Source organism: Scomber scombrus, chromosome 3, assembly GCF_963691925.1.
Source record: "Scomber scombrus chromosome 3, fScoSco1.1, whole genome shotgun sequence".
NCBI classification, from domain to species: domain Eukaryota; kingdom Metazoa; phylum Chordata; class Actinopteri; order Scombriformes; family Scombridae; genus Scomber; species Scomber scombrus.
This window is the reverse complement of record NC_084972.1, coordinates 7,755,879-7,772,711: the sequence shown is the minus strand read 5'-3', so window position 1 is coordinate 7,772,711 and position 16,833 is coordinate 7,755,879. Positions and strand designations below refer to the sequence as shown.

At 40.0% G+C, this 16,833-nt stretch overlaps 1 protein-coding gene across 1 annotated transcript; it reads left to right on the top strand.

Annotated features, from left to right (window-relative positions):
- On the top strand, positions 1-11,414 carry zgc:113054 (uncharacterized protein LOC541322 homolog; the record flags this gene model as incomplete). Its single annotated transcript, XM_062442146.1, has 10 exons — positions 1-197; positions 289-380; positions 470-702; positions 942-1,178; positions 1,262-1,336; positions 1,486-1,702; positions 4,830-5,038; positions 7,018-7,090; positions 9,520-9,637; positions 11,219-11,414. Coding segments are annotated over 10 exons (1,647 nt in total), but the record flags the coding sequence as incomplete, so codon positions are not given.
- Positions 11,415-16,833: the final 5,419 nt, after the last annotated feature.

The following is a 16,833-nucleotide window of genomic DNA, read 5'->3' as shown; positions in this document are numbered from 1 at the left end:
CTACCAGTTCCTGACACCCCAGTGGAAGTTCTTGTGGATCTCCTGACAAAAGCCAAGGAGATAGCTGCAGCAAGTGGTAATGTCCCAGAAGAGTTGGCAAGTCACCTGCAAAAGGCTCTGGACATAGCCAGAGGTCTGGATGACTACCTGGAGGTAATGACCACGCAGGAGAGTGAACCCCTGGCAGAGCTTTACAAGTACGTCTTTGCTTTGTACACATTATCCAAAACTCCAAATAAAAGTAAAGAAATAAATGTTGCTAATATTTGTATTCACACTTGATTGTAGAAAAACAGTCTCCCATGATTGGGATCAGGTGCACAAGGAGGGCAAGACTATGTTCCGGCTCCCCAAAGAGTGTATCACTGGACACGTTGAAGGTTTGATGTCAACTTAAGTCCTCTTCATATCCTATCACATTTACTAATTTTAACATGTGATAACTTGTCCTCTGGTTTGTTTGTGACAGGCCAGACCCTGAAGATGCTAATCCACATGAGTCAAGCCAAGAGGGTCCTGGAGATTGGAATGTTCACTGGTTATGGAGCTCTGTCCATGGCCGAAGGGCTTCCTGAAGGCGGCTGCTTAATTGCTTGCGAGCTGGAGCCATACCTTAAAGAGTTTGCTCAACCCTTTTTTGACATGTCTCCACATGGCAAGAAGATAACTATCAGGACTGGATCTGCAATGGACACCTTAAAGGTGTGAGAAAATAAATCTAACAATGCTGACTGTCAGAGAAAATCCTTTTTAAGGTCCATTCAGAAAATATTTGTTAACCAACATGAATCTCTTCCCTATAGCACTGCTGTTCCTGTCTGGTGTGTTAGGTGATTTGTGTAATCAGAGCAGGGCACCATCAACTCTTCCTTTTTGGTGGTAGTGGTTAACAAACTTTGAGGTACACGATCAGTCTCCTAAAACCTATGTGTCCTTTTCAGGAGTTGGGTGCTTCAGGTGAGCAGTTTGACATGGTCTTCATCGATGCTGATAAGAATAATTACATCAACTACTACAACTTCATCCTGGACAACAATCTGCTGAGATTGCAAGGGGTCATATGTGTAGATAACTCACTCTTCAAAGCCAAGGTTTACCTTAAAGACACCACAGATAAGAACGGACTGGCTCTTCGAGAATTCAACCAGTTTGTCTCTAATGATCCTCGCGTGGAACAGGTATCTTTTAAACTGTTAAATACTGCTGTATGAGTTTGACAGTTGTTGCTTTCTATGTTAACATTGTCCTTCTTGTTTATAAGGTCATCATCCCTCTTAGAGATGGCATCAGTGTTATCCGACGGGTATCTGTGGCTTCTGAGTGCTCCAGGTCACAGGTAGGCTACTGTTTAGAGAACACAAGTGGTCACAGCTCAGTGAGCCAGTATGAACATGGACTCACACTGTCATAACACATGCACTGATAACTGTTTCTTAGTAATAACATCACTTTTACTGATCATGCTTGTCTTGTTTCTGTGTTCAGAGTAAAATAACAGATGATGAGGTTTTCCGTGGGGTCAAGGGGCGCACCATCCTCGAGCGGATGCGTCTTGATGGAAAGGTGGCCTACGTGACAGGTGCTGGGCAGGGCATAGGCCGAGCATTCGCTCACGCTCTGGGTGAGGCTGGTGCAAAGGTGGCTGTGGTAGACCTGGACAAAGCTAGAGCTGAAGCAGTGACTACAGAGCTCACACTTAAAGGTAACGTGCACAAAACGTACACAACTTAAGCATAGTCCTGATTAGAGCTGGGTAATATATCAATATATATCGATATCGTGATATGAGACCATATATCGTCTTAAGATTTGGATATCGTAATATCGTGATACAGCATTAGTGTTTCTTTGCCTGGTTTTAAATGCTGCATTACAGTAAATTGTAATTTTCCGAACTTATCAGATTGTTCTAGCTGTTCCTTTATTTGCTTTTACCCACTTTGTCATTATATTCACATTACTGATGATTATTTATCAAAAAATTCATAGTGTAAATATTTTGTGAAAGCATCGACAATCATCTCTACAATATTGTTGCAATATCGATATCGAGGTATTTGGTCTAAAATATCGTGATATTTGATTTTGTCCATATCGCCCAGCCCTACTCCTGATACCATCAATTCCTTAAAGGATAGGTTCAACAGTCAAGCACCCAAGAGAACATTGAAACAGGCTTTATTCGTTGTTATCAATTCTGCTGTTCATACAGACTATTTGATCCCTTCCTAATGCAATGTAAGTGACCAAAATCCACAGTCCTCCTCCAGTGCAAAAATGTATTTAAAAGTTTATCTGAATATAATATGAAGCTTCAGGCATCAAAATCACTCAAATCAAGTAGATATTTTTCAACTTTACAGTCTTTTTAATGTCAAAGCCCATTTTTTTGTTACTATATTTCCATTGGTGTTGAACAGGAAAACACTGTTTGGGGAAACACAAAGAGGTAGTTTCATACCAAAAAGACTAGTTTACATTGGAAGATATGTTCTATGTATGACTTGTTTTGACTGGATGGCTCAAATCAGTTTCAGATAAGCTTTTAAGTACAGGTTTGCACAAAACAAGAACTTGCATTGTACACCCTTTAGGAAGGGATCTCAAAATGTCCATTATGAACAGGAGGAATGATTACAGCGATCAAAAGCTGATCCAGTGTGCATATGGGCACCTGACTGCTGTTCCAAGACAGACTTGGACTGTCCCTTAAAGCTGGAGCGCAAGATTTCTGTCTCCCCCTTCTGGCAGTGAGAGTAAAGGGGAGCACTCAGCTGTGATTGCCTGACACAGGCATGCAGACTCATGCACACCCCGAATCACAGGCACATGGAGAGGGCCAGTAAAAACATATATGTTTAGATGGTCCACCAGTGCAAAAATATATTTTGATGCCGGCCCACTGGGATTTATCCCAATATGCCCGATGGCCAGTACACCTCTGAATGTAACCTTTACTGGTTGTGGCTGTGAAAAGGTGGCTCAGAATTTGATCCATTCAGTTCAATAACATTTGGAATGTCTAGAAGAACCACGCGATTAATGACTACAACATACATTTCTTCCTCAATCTTATACTGTTCTACAGTTATGCTAGTTTTAGTATAAGTCTACATTAACTTCTTGCAAGTCGCCTATTCCCATAGTCACTTACTTGTCAATCTACCATGAATGCTGTTGACTGAATTCATAATTTTTATTATTATATTTTACTAGAACAACATTGACATTAAAAACCTATTTTGCAAGAATGTCCTGGCCATAAGCACAGTAAACATAAACAACATTAAAAAACAAGTAATACAGACAGATCTTTGACAAACTCTTGTTAGTCACTATAAGATACTGATGAATAAAATTGCAACATAAGAGTAAATAAAAAATACAACTTTAACCCATTAATAGATAGAATTGGACTGAAAAAGCAAGCATAGATTATTAGATATGGTGTCACACTGCATATACTGGCATTATCTAACATCAGTCAGGGAACATATCAAAATTAATTTAGTTTGGAGTATACTGCCAACTTAAATGCATTACGATTTCTTTATTACACATCCATAAAGAAAAAGTACATCAGTACCATGCATAGCTTTCCCCTATATTTAAGGAAAATAACTTTAAACTTTGCTGCATCTCTCAGTCCTTCATTTCCAAATCATTTGTCTGCCGGTGCGATCTAATGAAGAAAAAATAATCAAATTTAGAGGAAAGTATCCCAAGCAGCCTAATGTCTGAATTATATAGTACCTTTCCTGAAAATATATTCTTTTTCAAAGCAGTATTATCATGATGCTCTTAAAGCTGCTAACTGTTTAGATTTAAAAGATTACCCTATGGATGACTGACACAGTTCACACTTCACTTAATCTCTATCTTTAATATTCATCTCTATGTTCAATATAAATGGTTGAGGCAATCACTAATTTGACATTAACATGGACATATATTTAATTAATAATTTGCATTTTTACTATAGCTTCATGCTTCTCCTGTAATGTCTATCTGACAGCCTAGGTGCAGTTGTTGTAAAAGATGTCAAAAAATAATCTCACACTGTGTGATGTTATTATGTTGAGACAGTGAAGGACAAAGAAGAAATATTGGTTTTCATAAGTATAAAAGAGGTAACAGTGGTAACGCTTTTATTTTTTTGTTTTTGTGATTTTTATGGTATCTACTCTTGTTTGGTGTCATAACTGAAATAGTGATCCATAAATAGCTTTGTAGATGGAGTAATAAACTCAAATAAATAGATGACAGCTGGTAACTGGAGGGGATGCAGACAGTAGAAAAGTATCATATCTTGAGACTCCTGTGGCAAAATGAAACAACCCCATTGTCTTATGTTAACCTTCGACTATACTATACTATATAGACATAATATACTAAACTAGACTAAATACTACTACTATCTCTAACCATGACATGAATTAATTAGAATTGTGTCTGTGTACTTAAAATGTGTTCAAAGTATCATGAGTTGTCAGTGAGATGAGTTTTTGGTTTTCAGCCAGCAGATGGCAGTCTACTACAGGATAAAATATCCCCAGCCTGGCCAAACATGCTCTATGAAGGCTATGTATGTGACAGAGTGAAATGCCCCACACCTTTAAAAAAGAAAGCAAGAGCCCATGTAATAGCAGTAGGTTTCATTAACTTAGTTTATTTAACATGGTGTGCATTATTGTTATTGTTGAAGTTGTTTTTTTTTGCTTACACATCCCAAGCTATTCAGTTTCAAATTATGCATAATGACACATGTACATACTGTAACTGTAGTATTATAACAGACACTCCTGTTTTTTTGTTGTTTTTTTAAACAGGTATCAATGCCATTTCAATCATAGCTGATATAAGCAAGTCAGATGATGTCCAGAAGATGATTGACAACATTGTGTCCAAATGGGGAGCGATCCACATCGCTTGTAACAATGCCGGCATCAATATGAATTCTGCCAGCGAGGATACCAGTCTAGAGGAGTGGGACCAAACTTTTAATGTCAACCTGAGGGGGACGTTCATGTGCTGCCAGGTGTGTATCACCTGCTGTAAAAGCCTTGTGTGTGTGTGTGTGTGTGTGTGTGTGTGTGTGTGTGTGTGTGTGTGTGTGTGTGTGTGTGTGTGTGTGTGGTAAACTACGGCCATAACAGAGACAGTTTATTCACTTCACTGTTTTGTTCTAGTATAATGCAGAAATGTCATTTTCGAAAAGGACAAAAAACACATTCAAATGGAAATATTACTCAAAATCCTGGTGTAGTTTTCCTAAAAGTCAATTAATTAATTAAAAAAATGAAGACATAATGATTTTTCATACTACAGTAAAATTAGCTGCTCTTAACACTTTAACGCTTCAGTGTTGCTTTGACAAACACTAACTAGATTTGTTTTCCTGACTATATATATAGATTTTAGATAAAGGAGACATTTTTGACTACAGCTGAAAGACATCTTAAAGTGGTGATGAAATTCAGCATGATGTTACAATTCACTTCAGTGATTTACTCCTAATGTCTTGCTTGGATTACTTTTAATAATATGCTTTCTTTGGGTTATCTAATACCTTTGGGAAACTTGAATTATTTCACAAATCCAACTAAGTTTCCATTTGAACAGAAACAGCATATCAAGCAAAGGTAGACTAGGGTAGATGTAAAATAAATGAGGATGATGATAATAGGGAAATTATTAATCCTCCTGGACTGATTGATAAGTTTTCTCTCTGAAAAATGTAGTTCATTTAATGTGATTGTCACAAGGTTTCATCACTTTGTCCACACGGGTCATCTGAATGCCCAAAATAAATTTGGATCACTTTCATTAAAATTTTTGGAGGTTTTATTTAACTTTTGTGCAGCTGTGGTGTTCCCGGTCAAAAATGACCGGTTATTAGAAATTAATGGGTGAGACTAGAATTAGTGAATAAAATTGAGTTCAAACGCATTTCCCATTCATCAGATGGACACACTTCCTCTCCCAGAACCCCACATGCATGTGTGTTTGAGCACGCACACGCAAACACACACATGCACACACTCACCTCACTTACCTCTGGTAAATTAGGCTTTTTTAAGGCCTTGCTCACAATTCATTGTGTGGCAGCATGATGGCCAAGTGATATACTGTATTTGAGGCTCTTGATCATATCTTTGATCATGATTTGATTTCAAACAAATATCCTTGCAAAAATTTTAGACAAAATGATAATAAAGCACAAAATGTTCCACCTGAGTATTTGTTACAGTCAAAATAATCCATACATTAGGCTTCTGTTACTCCAGAAAAATGGAATAAGTTCAGGTCAATGAGGCCTACAATCCACAAATAGTAAATAGAAGTTCAAAACTTGTAATGTTCACAAGAACTCGAAGATTTAACACATTAGGTAATAATATATGTGTTATTATGGATTTATAATTCGCTACAACAAGGTGATCATTTTGGACCAGGAACACAGAATTAATGAACATGAAACAAACACAACAGAAGGGTTAAGTCAGGCTTCAATGTAGCCAGATTCTCCAAATGTTGACGCATGCAGGCTCATTGTTTTAACCTATTAAATAGTATTCAACAATGTACATTATATTTTGAATGAACAATGGCATGTTTGTTACCAATTACAAATCTTTCTGTAATTTTGTCATCATATTTGCTGAAAGAACCAAATTGGTTGTGAAAAATCAATTCCTTCAGTTGTCTTTTTCTGTTAAAACTAGTAAGAATTTGACCTAATTACTGATGGACTAACTAGCTTAAGCTGCTCTGTAGTTACTAAAATTAGCCCTAAAGTGTCTAGTCTCTGTCTGATGTCTATATATATATGTCCTGCCAGCCCTTGTTGCAGCTTTGTAAGCCAGTCAAGTACCCCAAATGTTGTTAAACTGCTGTTGCTGTCTCCGAGGATAAACTAACATGTTTTTGTGTTGGTCTGTGCTTGAGTTTTTGGTAGCATATCAATGCAATAATAAGGTGTTTAATGTGTCTCTCTCCCCTGAATCCTTGCCTTAGGCAGCAGGTCGAGTGATGTTAAAGCAAGGATACGGCAAGATTATCAACACAGCCTCCATGGCCAGTCTAATAGGTGAGTGATGATTCTATTCCCCCACCTTCTCTCTGGAGCCCTTCCATGTCTGCTTTTAATCTCTCCATTTGGCGTGGAGTGTTGGGCAGAGAGGAGGAGGGGGAGGAAGTTAAATACATTTGTACTATACGGGAGTACACATCACATTAAATATTAACATTAAATATTTTTTATCATCAGGCCGCAAGTCGTCATATCTGAGTTTAGATCATTACATTTGCAATGTTGAAATAAGAAAAAAGAAATCAGCTTAAAGTGCGCTACAGTGTCGCTGTTTATGAGAAAACTTAAGGTGAACCTGCGCCTTTTTAAACAGGATTAACCAGCTTTTCTCCTTAGCAACTTTTATCCCAGTTAAAGTGTTGTATAGAGATGCATCCACCCCCTGCATACGGTATAGCTGCAAACACAAAGTGTTGTGATTGCGTCTCGCCGAGCCAGTTTTGCATCATAATAAACATCCCGCTCTCTGCGGAGCTGTCTGGAGGATGTGGAAGGCAACCTGAGGTCCAACTTGGGAGGGGAGGGTTCCTGTTCAGCGGCAAAACCCCAGCCTGTGCCAGCGGCCTTGTTTGAACAGCGGAAGACACTTTTTCGAGTTTAGTGAGAGCCTAGTAAAAAGCTGTGTAATTCGCAGCCCGATGAAACGTTCCTCCTCCAACAGGTTCCTCCAGAGGAACAGCAACACTTCATCAGCAGTATAGTCAAATCGCCAGTAAACCACTATGCCATATGGGCCCCAGTCCCGACTGCAGGGGCAATCTGTAAAACAGGAGCTTGCTGGCAAATAGAGGCCGACATAAAAAAAATGATCAATTACTCACATTACGTACAGTCCTTCAGGAATTTACTTTATTGGTCTGGACATCTGTTATAATATTGTCATAATGTGTAATCAGATGGGACCTGTTCTAGCCAAGTGGAAGCCCAAAAAGCTGCCGTAAATGCCCAATTAAAATGCACAATGACAGCTTTTTGTCCATCTGCTGAATAGAATGTGTGTGTCTGCTAACCTCCCCCCAACACCCTACCCCTCTGCACACACACACATACACACGCAACCATCAACCACTATTTTGCTGAATGATGGCCAAGCATTTCAAAGACACCCAGACAGGAAAAATATCCAAGTTGATACGGTCACAACTCCGCTTTTTTGGCTACGTGATGACCTTACTGAGAGATTAGTGACACTCTCACACTCATACCTGCAGATCTCCAACGCATATTAATGCACATTACAACAGCAGCAGCATCCTGGGGAAAAAGAGTGCATCATTTGAACTCCTTATCAGCTCCGAAGAATTCCAAATGTAAAAGGCGTGCCTGATAAAGAGCATGTTTTCTACCACTTGAAATGGGCAATAAGTAGCAGGGTGAATGTTAAAGAGGGCTTTGGTGAATGCTCTCCTTCTACCTCCTTTTCCCTTCTCTGGGGATTACTGCTCTTTAAGACGGCAAAAAACATCAATGCAGGTTTATTTAAAGGATGAAGGCATTTTCTGAATGGTATTTTGGGGCCGTATCATCAGGTCTTGAGCGAGGATTAGTGCTGTTAGGCATTTTGAGCTGTGTTTCCTGTCCTGATAAGTCGGATTTCACCTTCAATCTGCGTGTAAGCCCTGGGCTCTGCTCCTCCTCGCCTGCTCCTCTGAGGTCCTAGCCTACCCTTATCCAGCCCAGCCCAACTTTACCTTCTCTCCGCTATCTCGCCATACTCCAGTCAATCCCACTCAACCTTACTTTCAGCTACGGGCCCGTCGTCCCACCCTTTACATCTTATTTCCTCAGCAGTTTCCAACTTCTACCACTTTTTGCCGCACGTTTTTCCTCCCTTTTTTTTCTTTTTTTTTTTTACCCGAGCAATATATGCGGGATGCTCCAGCCTTTCTCCCCAGGATCGGTCCCTGCCTCTCTGCAGCTGGCCGGTATTTATCATCCCGGTCTCACATTGAAGCCATTTGGCAGTCAGATCGGCGGGTGACGAGGTTAACTACTAAAGTTGTATGTAACTTGGAGCCTTTGTTGTGATGATTAATCAACCAGCAGAAAATGAGCCCCTGTCTCGGCAGTCCCATGCAGTGTGCAGCATCTGTGATGGTCAAGGCAAACAAATGGCTCCCTGCCTTTGTTGCTGAGGACAGAGCATAACTGGACATTTTAAGCAATTAATTTTATATGGCTCCATCCTCAGAGTCCCCAGCAGCTAATGGAAGCTTTTATGTAGTATCTATAAGAAACCACATCCGCTGTAATATAAAATCTATAAGTTGGCACCTTTTTCTGACAAAAGGAACTATTGTGTTTTTCACTGTAAAAATAAAACCTTTTTTTTTTATTGATTTACATTTCAAAAGTGCTTGCCAGTAAATGTTATCTTTATTAATCACTTGGCTAACTGATTTTCTTGTCCTCCCTCCACCTTGCAGTCCCCCATCCCCAGAAGCAACTTTCCTACAACGCCTCCAAGGCTGGAGTGGTCAAACTGACTCAGACTCTGGGCACCGAATGGATCGACAGAGGAGTGCGTGTCAACTGCATCTCGCCGTAAGTGCTGTCTGTTCTCAGCTTTAGTCTTCGTGCCAAAAATAACCGGTCCACCTTGAGTGTTGTACAGCACGGAGCTGCGAAAGAAAGTGGTGATTAGTGTGTTTGCTTTCATATGAAGAGCCCCATTTGAGAATGATGCGCTAATTTAAGTCCTCAAACAATGCATCAGTGCTTAATTAGATGACGTCTTGAGGGATGAATCAACCAAACACTTGCTCTAATTGTTCTATTCAATTAGGGAATCAAATTTGCAACCTCACTCCAAGTGTCGGCGCAACAATAGCGCCTTGTTTGTATCTATTTGTCTGTGAAGCTGAGCAGAAGGAAGAAAAGAGGAGAACACAGGAAGGGCTGTGTGTGTGTGTGTTGGAGGGTGGGTGTGGTGGGGGGGGGGGGGGGGGGGGGGGGGGTTGTGTGTGTTAAGCGGAGCATCCCTTAGCCCCTGCCATCCTTGAGCAAATCCGTCCGGTGGCACGGGGCGAGCCAGGCCCAGTCACAGCCCCAGAACAAAGCCCTCACACACACGCGCCGCACTCAGCTTTATTTATCGGCAGCTTGTTTGCTAATTTTAATTTGCAAAGAAGCAATTCTCTTTTCCCCTCGCTAACTGGGTGTCTCAATGGGCCGCTGATTTCTTTGAAGTGACAGTCGGTAAATATGCATAAAAAAGGGACACAATTAGCGCTCATGAGGTTGACTGGAGCCTGATTCCATTGGCAACTTTAGCCGCAGCGGTGATAAGCTGCATTATCTAGAAAATTGGCTGAGGGAAAACAGTACCTCTGATTGCCAGGAAAGGTTCCAGATAACAGGGCAGCTGAAGAGAAATATAATTGAGGTGGAATATGTTAACCAAGGTGTCACACGCTCCTTGGAAGTGCTAATTTAGCCAAATGTTGGAATTCCATATCAAGGCGCCGGGATACATAGACAGTGATTTGGGCCTTACGGCTTTTAGTCACTGTCACGTCGATTGTTTGAAAAGTCAGGAGTCGTCTCACATTAGGCGCTAGCAGGCGTGTTGACATATTTATTTAAATGTAAGCTCTGTGATGTTTTACGGCATACAAAGGAGAGAGCTGCATTTGTTGTGACTGAGTAACAGTGTCAAAGCGCTATTACACACCAGTAGCAGCCACCAAACCAAAAGCGGCACACCTGTTTCCTTATAAATTCAACCAACGTTAAGTCCCATCTCAGCATGAAAGTAGTTCAAGCCCATTTCAATTAGGAACCAGAGCAGAAATACGAGGGAGTTGCATATAATAAGTACTTAACCAAAGGCTATGAGCAAATTATGCCAGACGTCCCCTTTATACCCGTGGGCTCTTCCTGAGATGTGCCAGTCATTAAAGTGCCACCAGTCCCACAGTAAATATCATCAGAGATGCTATGCCATGCCCTTTCTTCAAAGGATAATTGGGTTTATTTTTGTCACCAAAGTGGTGGCTCTGAAACTACGCTGTCACTCCTGGCTCTGAACTGTGATGCCTTCTGATTTCATTGTGGTCTTTTTTTTTCCTTTTTTTTTCTCCCTCCCCCTTTTCTCTCCCTCACTTTCTCTGTCGTTCTTTTCAGGGGGATTGTTGACACCCCTCTCATCCACTCAGAGAATCTGAGGCCTCTGGTGAAGCGCTGGCTGTCAGATATCCCTGCTGGTAGACTGGCTCAAGTGACAGACCTGCAAGCTGCAGTGGTCTACTTGGCATCTGACGCCTCCGACTACATGACAGGGCATAACTTAGTCATAGAGGGTGGGCAAAGTCTGTGGTAGAAGGGGGGGATAGATGAAGAGATGAGAACTTTCTGGGGTTTATTTTTTTCTTTTCCCTCTCACTCTCCTGGTGTTAGACTCAGAAATAGCTGGCACCCCATGTTACTGTATTTCCTTTTGACACATTTGCAGCAGTATTAGTTTAAATGTTACTGCAGTGTCATAACTTTTGGTCAGTTAAATACCTCGGTACGATGACATGATTTTGTCCTCTGTGTATCCCGAATAAGTTCAATTCTGTCATGTGTGCTATGACTGTGACTGTGAAGAACACTTGTCAACTTGAGAAACTTACTGAGAAAATATCTGTGAAGTTCATGAGATAGAGAAAGAAGAGTTACTTTTCCTTTAAGCACGTCCAAGTTGTTTCATCACAATTTTTTCTCTATAGCTTGTTATCTAGATAGTATTTTATACATCAAATACTGTTGAATCACACAACTTATGTGTTGAATGTGACTGTCAGTGTCTATCTTAAATGTCATTGGAAGAAACTGATCTTTTTTATTGTCTCTATTGCAAAAGTGCATACTTGAAAAGTTTGGTTTTGTATTTTTTTTATTGCTTTATTGCATTACATTTTCATACAAATGCTGTTTAATGTGCCTTACATGACAATAAAGGGAATGACATTTAACAGGCAACCTGCATTACTGACTACAAATGTGTTTTTTACATAACCAAATAAACTAGAATATATAGTATAAGCTATTGTATATGTTGGCACCACAAGTATAACCTTGTAGTTATTGGGTTTAAATGTTCTAACAAGATTCCAGAAAGTACCTAATACAGTGATTCAGTGATGGCCACTGGTTACCATTCACACCAGAAAGGGTTACCAGTGAGACACGATTTGCACTTTATGCACCTTCACTCCCTCTCCCTCTGGTCCCTCTTGTGTACCATACGCGGGGTTACAGCATCCCAGTCCGCCTCTCTCCGGCTCTTTCTGCCCAAATGGTCCTCACAAGTGGTGCTTGTGAGCGCCATCTTAATTGCTCCATTAACTGTTTGTGTGCTGAAAAACAATACTTAAAGGAGAGGTTAGCTGAGGACGTGACCCCAGTCGTTGCAATTATATGAAAAGTAGTGGCCAATTAGCTCTCTCTGCAATGTGACACTGTTGCTGTTTATGTGAACAACTTCAACTTCTCACTGTTAGCGACTATTCTCTGATTTACATAATTGGGGGATTGGTCATTAATGGGAATGGCATGTGAGAGGATCCCATTAAGATATGGAGTGAGATCTGATCATGTCCTCTGCTCTGTGCTATTTATCTCCAGCTGCATTGGCACATTAGAAATTATTGTGATTCTTATCCTCATATTTTATGGTGAAATATCCAACTTTGCCACGATGTGTGCATGCAAGATTTTTGCTGAATTTGTTCAGAGGAAAGCAACTTCTAGGTCACTTCCCCGTCTTGCCACTGATGGGCAGTATAAAGGCAGGCAGAGACAGCACTGACGCAAAGCTACAACAAGAGGTTATCACATTATTTGCTATCATCTAAAGGTAATAACAGTGAACTCTGCCTTATGTGTATGTGGAGAGATAATTATGAAATAAGAATACCTCTCCAATTCTAGTGTGCAAACAGCTGATCATGGCAAAGAAATGCTGAATAAATACTAATATATTTTCAATTAAATTAGGTTTGATAGTGGACAGTTACATTTCAAATGCATTAAAAATTCATCAGTCCATCGGCTGTCAAGAGGAGATTGAAGTAGTTGTTTAAGTAAAGAGGCAACGAAGTGCAAATATGAATCTATAACACCGGTTGGTAAAATGCAATATCCATTTGCATCTTTGGACCAAATCTTTACTAAAGACAAGCAGGACTTCAGTTAACAACCTTAGTGTTTTTCATTACAAGTTGGATAAAGGTGAAGTTGGGGCACACAGCATGGTAAGTTTTGAATGCGAATAAAAATGATTGTTGCATACCAAAGTTTACCAGAAGGGAATCAAACTGGCCTTCACAGAGACCAAAAGCTTCTTTTACCTGCTGTGTTATTCACTATCATCAGTCAGTGGCAGTGTCTAAACTGTTGTTTTGCCGTCATGTTTTGCGGCACATTAAACTCTTTCAAAGGCCTCTTGGAAAGGTCTTGTTTTGTTTTACAATTGCAGCCGAAAGAGGCAAATCTATAATTTGAGCAGCAAAATATGATATCCCCTTGAATGCCATAGCCTGCTTCATGAGGTGTAAGTGATCTTGAATCCATTATTTATGACCTCCTTTTGCTACCATTACACTGAAGAGTGGAACCCTGTTGTACATAGCGCTGTTGTGCTAAACAGTTCCCCAGCAGAAAAAGGCACTTTTGCCCTCACACTTCAAATCAACTTTGATTAATGCTCAGGTCTGTCACGGCATGCAACGTTTTACAGCGGAGGAAGACCCGGGTCGATGCTGAACAACACAGTGAGGCAATATGTGTTGCTGAGCGGGCTGTGTCCTGGTGACAAGAGGACCCAAGGGTTTATGGATGACATATTAACATTTGACAATATCAATACTCTTTTATTGATGGATCATAGTGTGCAGTTACATACCCACTCAGTGAGGTGTTTGAAGATGAAATGTTACCCCCTTATAAATTGAGTAGAGCCCTCTGATGCTATCATCAGAGGTGGGGCTGCGCAACAGCAAAAGGAAATGTCAACATTTAGCTTCTAATAAGGCCTAATATTGCTGTATGAACATCAAACTTAATGGCCTAAGACGGTTTGATTTGGCTGATTACATGATAGAAAATCAGATCCTAATTGCTGCAAAAACATTGAGTCATTTTCCCTCAAAATACATGTAAAACTTTACTGTGTCAGGCATTGCTTTAAAAACTCATTTATTTGAAGAAAATATCTAAGATCCATTACAATTAACAAAGAGTAGCTTGAAAATATAAACAAGCCATTTTACTATGCAGCAGTGACAAACTGGACTGAGACATTTCAGCTTTAGTGTGTAAAAAGATCTGTTATTGATGATGTATGCTGTGTCTAAAAGGAATGGTTTGACATTTTGGTAAATTTGCTATCTTGCCAAGAGTTAGATAAGAAGATTGATACCACTTTCCTGCACATATATAAAAGTAATCTTCTCATCTAACAGTTGGCAAGACGCACATAAGCGTGTTTCCTAAATCTATTCCTTTTAGATAGAAATGACAAACAAGACAAGACAAATCATTTCATAGTTTATGTCCATTTAATGAAGTTAATTTTCTCTGACAAAAGCATTGAAACGATTATTGGCTGCACTTTCAGTATGATCATGAGGGGTTGCATCAAGTCTGATTAGCTTGTTGTGTTCTCACCAGAGTGCACATGTGTGCGTGTTGCTCTTGATTCGCTGAAGGCACTGGATCACTGTCTACCAATATTTGTTATCTCATGTGTTATTCATTGAAAAGCTGTTTTGCTGTTTGCGCTCCTCATGCTACCTGCTGACTTCACATGAGGTCACTTTAACTGGCTGCTGTGTGTACTCAGATGGATTGCCAATAAATAAAAGTGTGAGGACTTTGTCAAGCCGCATTATTACATTGCATTATATTTGAATCCATGTGATGTTACTTGCACAGTGCATTAGCATGCATTATTAAGAGGTTTTTACTAAAACCATGTTTCACTCACTTTTGTTGTGTTCTCTTTTAGCTTCTTGGCTTTTAAACACAGAATTTCTTCATCATCAAATCAAATATTTGATAATCCAATCACAACATATCTGATGTGTTTCTCTTTCATTATTTGCCAGGACTGCAGTAACACACGTGTTCTTGCTTCTAGCAGAGATGGATTGGTGCTTTATTTTTGCTTGACTGCTTGTATCAGGTTTGATACTAATGCATTTAGCCAACATGAATATGATTGTGTTGGGGTTTTTTTTTAAAGAGGCCTCCTTTGACATCTCAAGAGGTGTCTACAAAACAATTCAAATGTCCACATCCTGTATCCACAGTGTAAATGTATCAGGCTTTTATTCAACATTAATACTGAGCCGGGGAAACATTGCACTCCGAGTTCTCTAATTACAATGCAGCTAATGTATTATTTCCTCCCCATGTGGGATTACTTTCATCTTTCCCATTAAGATGCACATTTTGTTTGGATACTCAAATTACAAACCCCATATTAAATCTGACTGTGCAAAAGGCATTGATCATAGCCCCGATAGCTGCACTCCAACTTTGATTTAATTTGCACTTCCATTAATATCTATGAGACGTCCGATTGTCGTCTTGGGCATATTGATGGTATTGTAAGCCCTGCCTTCATATAATGTTCCCCAGCGGCAATGAGGAAATGTTACAGAGAATTAGGCCGAGAAGCAGGCTCAGTGGAACTGGCACTGCAGTCGGAAATTCATTACCCTAATAAATAGAGGGGGAAAAAAAGCGAGAATCTTAAGAGAAATTTCTCTCGCTCTCTCTTTCTCTCTCACCACAAAAAAACCTTCACTTTGGCCTGAGAGTGGACGACTGTAGCTTAGGTGCTTCTCATTATTGCAGCTTGTGCACCCAAGGGTCTTCTTGGGACCCTGAGAAGTCTTTAAAATGTGCCCGATGATTCAATAGAATCACAGTCACTTAGCAGTCCATCGCAAGGCTTTATATATACATACGGTGCTATTTGGATTTATGTGGCTGCATCTCTTTGATTTGTACATTAATGTGAATGTAATATTCACAATAGAATGAAATGGACATCATTAAAAGAAAATACAATGTGACTCCAGTAGAGGATTCAGCCAGAGCTAGATGAGTGTCAAGTCGTGCTGATTTCTTATGTTGATTAATGAAGTGCCAACTGAGTATATGTACTGTTCCCTTCCTTTGTTGAAGCCTTGACATGCTGTTTTCTATGGGGAAAACACTACTGGAGCCAAGAGACATGAGTTATGCTGTAATTAATGCAATCATGAAGATGAAAATAGCTGTTGTTGCAACTAGAAAACGACAATGAAAAGCGTGTGAACCGGAGAGGCAGAAGATTCATCGTTAGGTGACTACATTTACAGCCTGTGCTGTCCTCTGAGACGGTGTATCTTTCAGTAAGTAGCATCTCTGAAACAAATATGTTTTACTGCATGCCTTACTTCCAGTAGCACAGCTTTTATTCTAGACACCAGCAAGCTTTTCAGAGGATGGTACAATTTTCCTTTTTTGTTTTCAGAAAGGGGGAGGGCTCCACTTCTCTTACGATTCTGCCAGAGTGATTCATTTGCAGGTCATTAAAAAACTCGTCTTTTGAAAGCATTAGGCTGCTCAGGTGGCGAAGCCTGTGCAGGGGAGACATGTCGTAAATAAAGGCAGCTACATTTCGAATGCCATAAATAGGGGACACCTAAGGACCTTGCATGATTGCAGACATCTAATCATTTAATTTATGCGTGTCTAAAGGA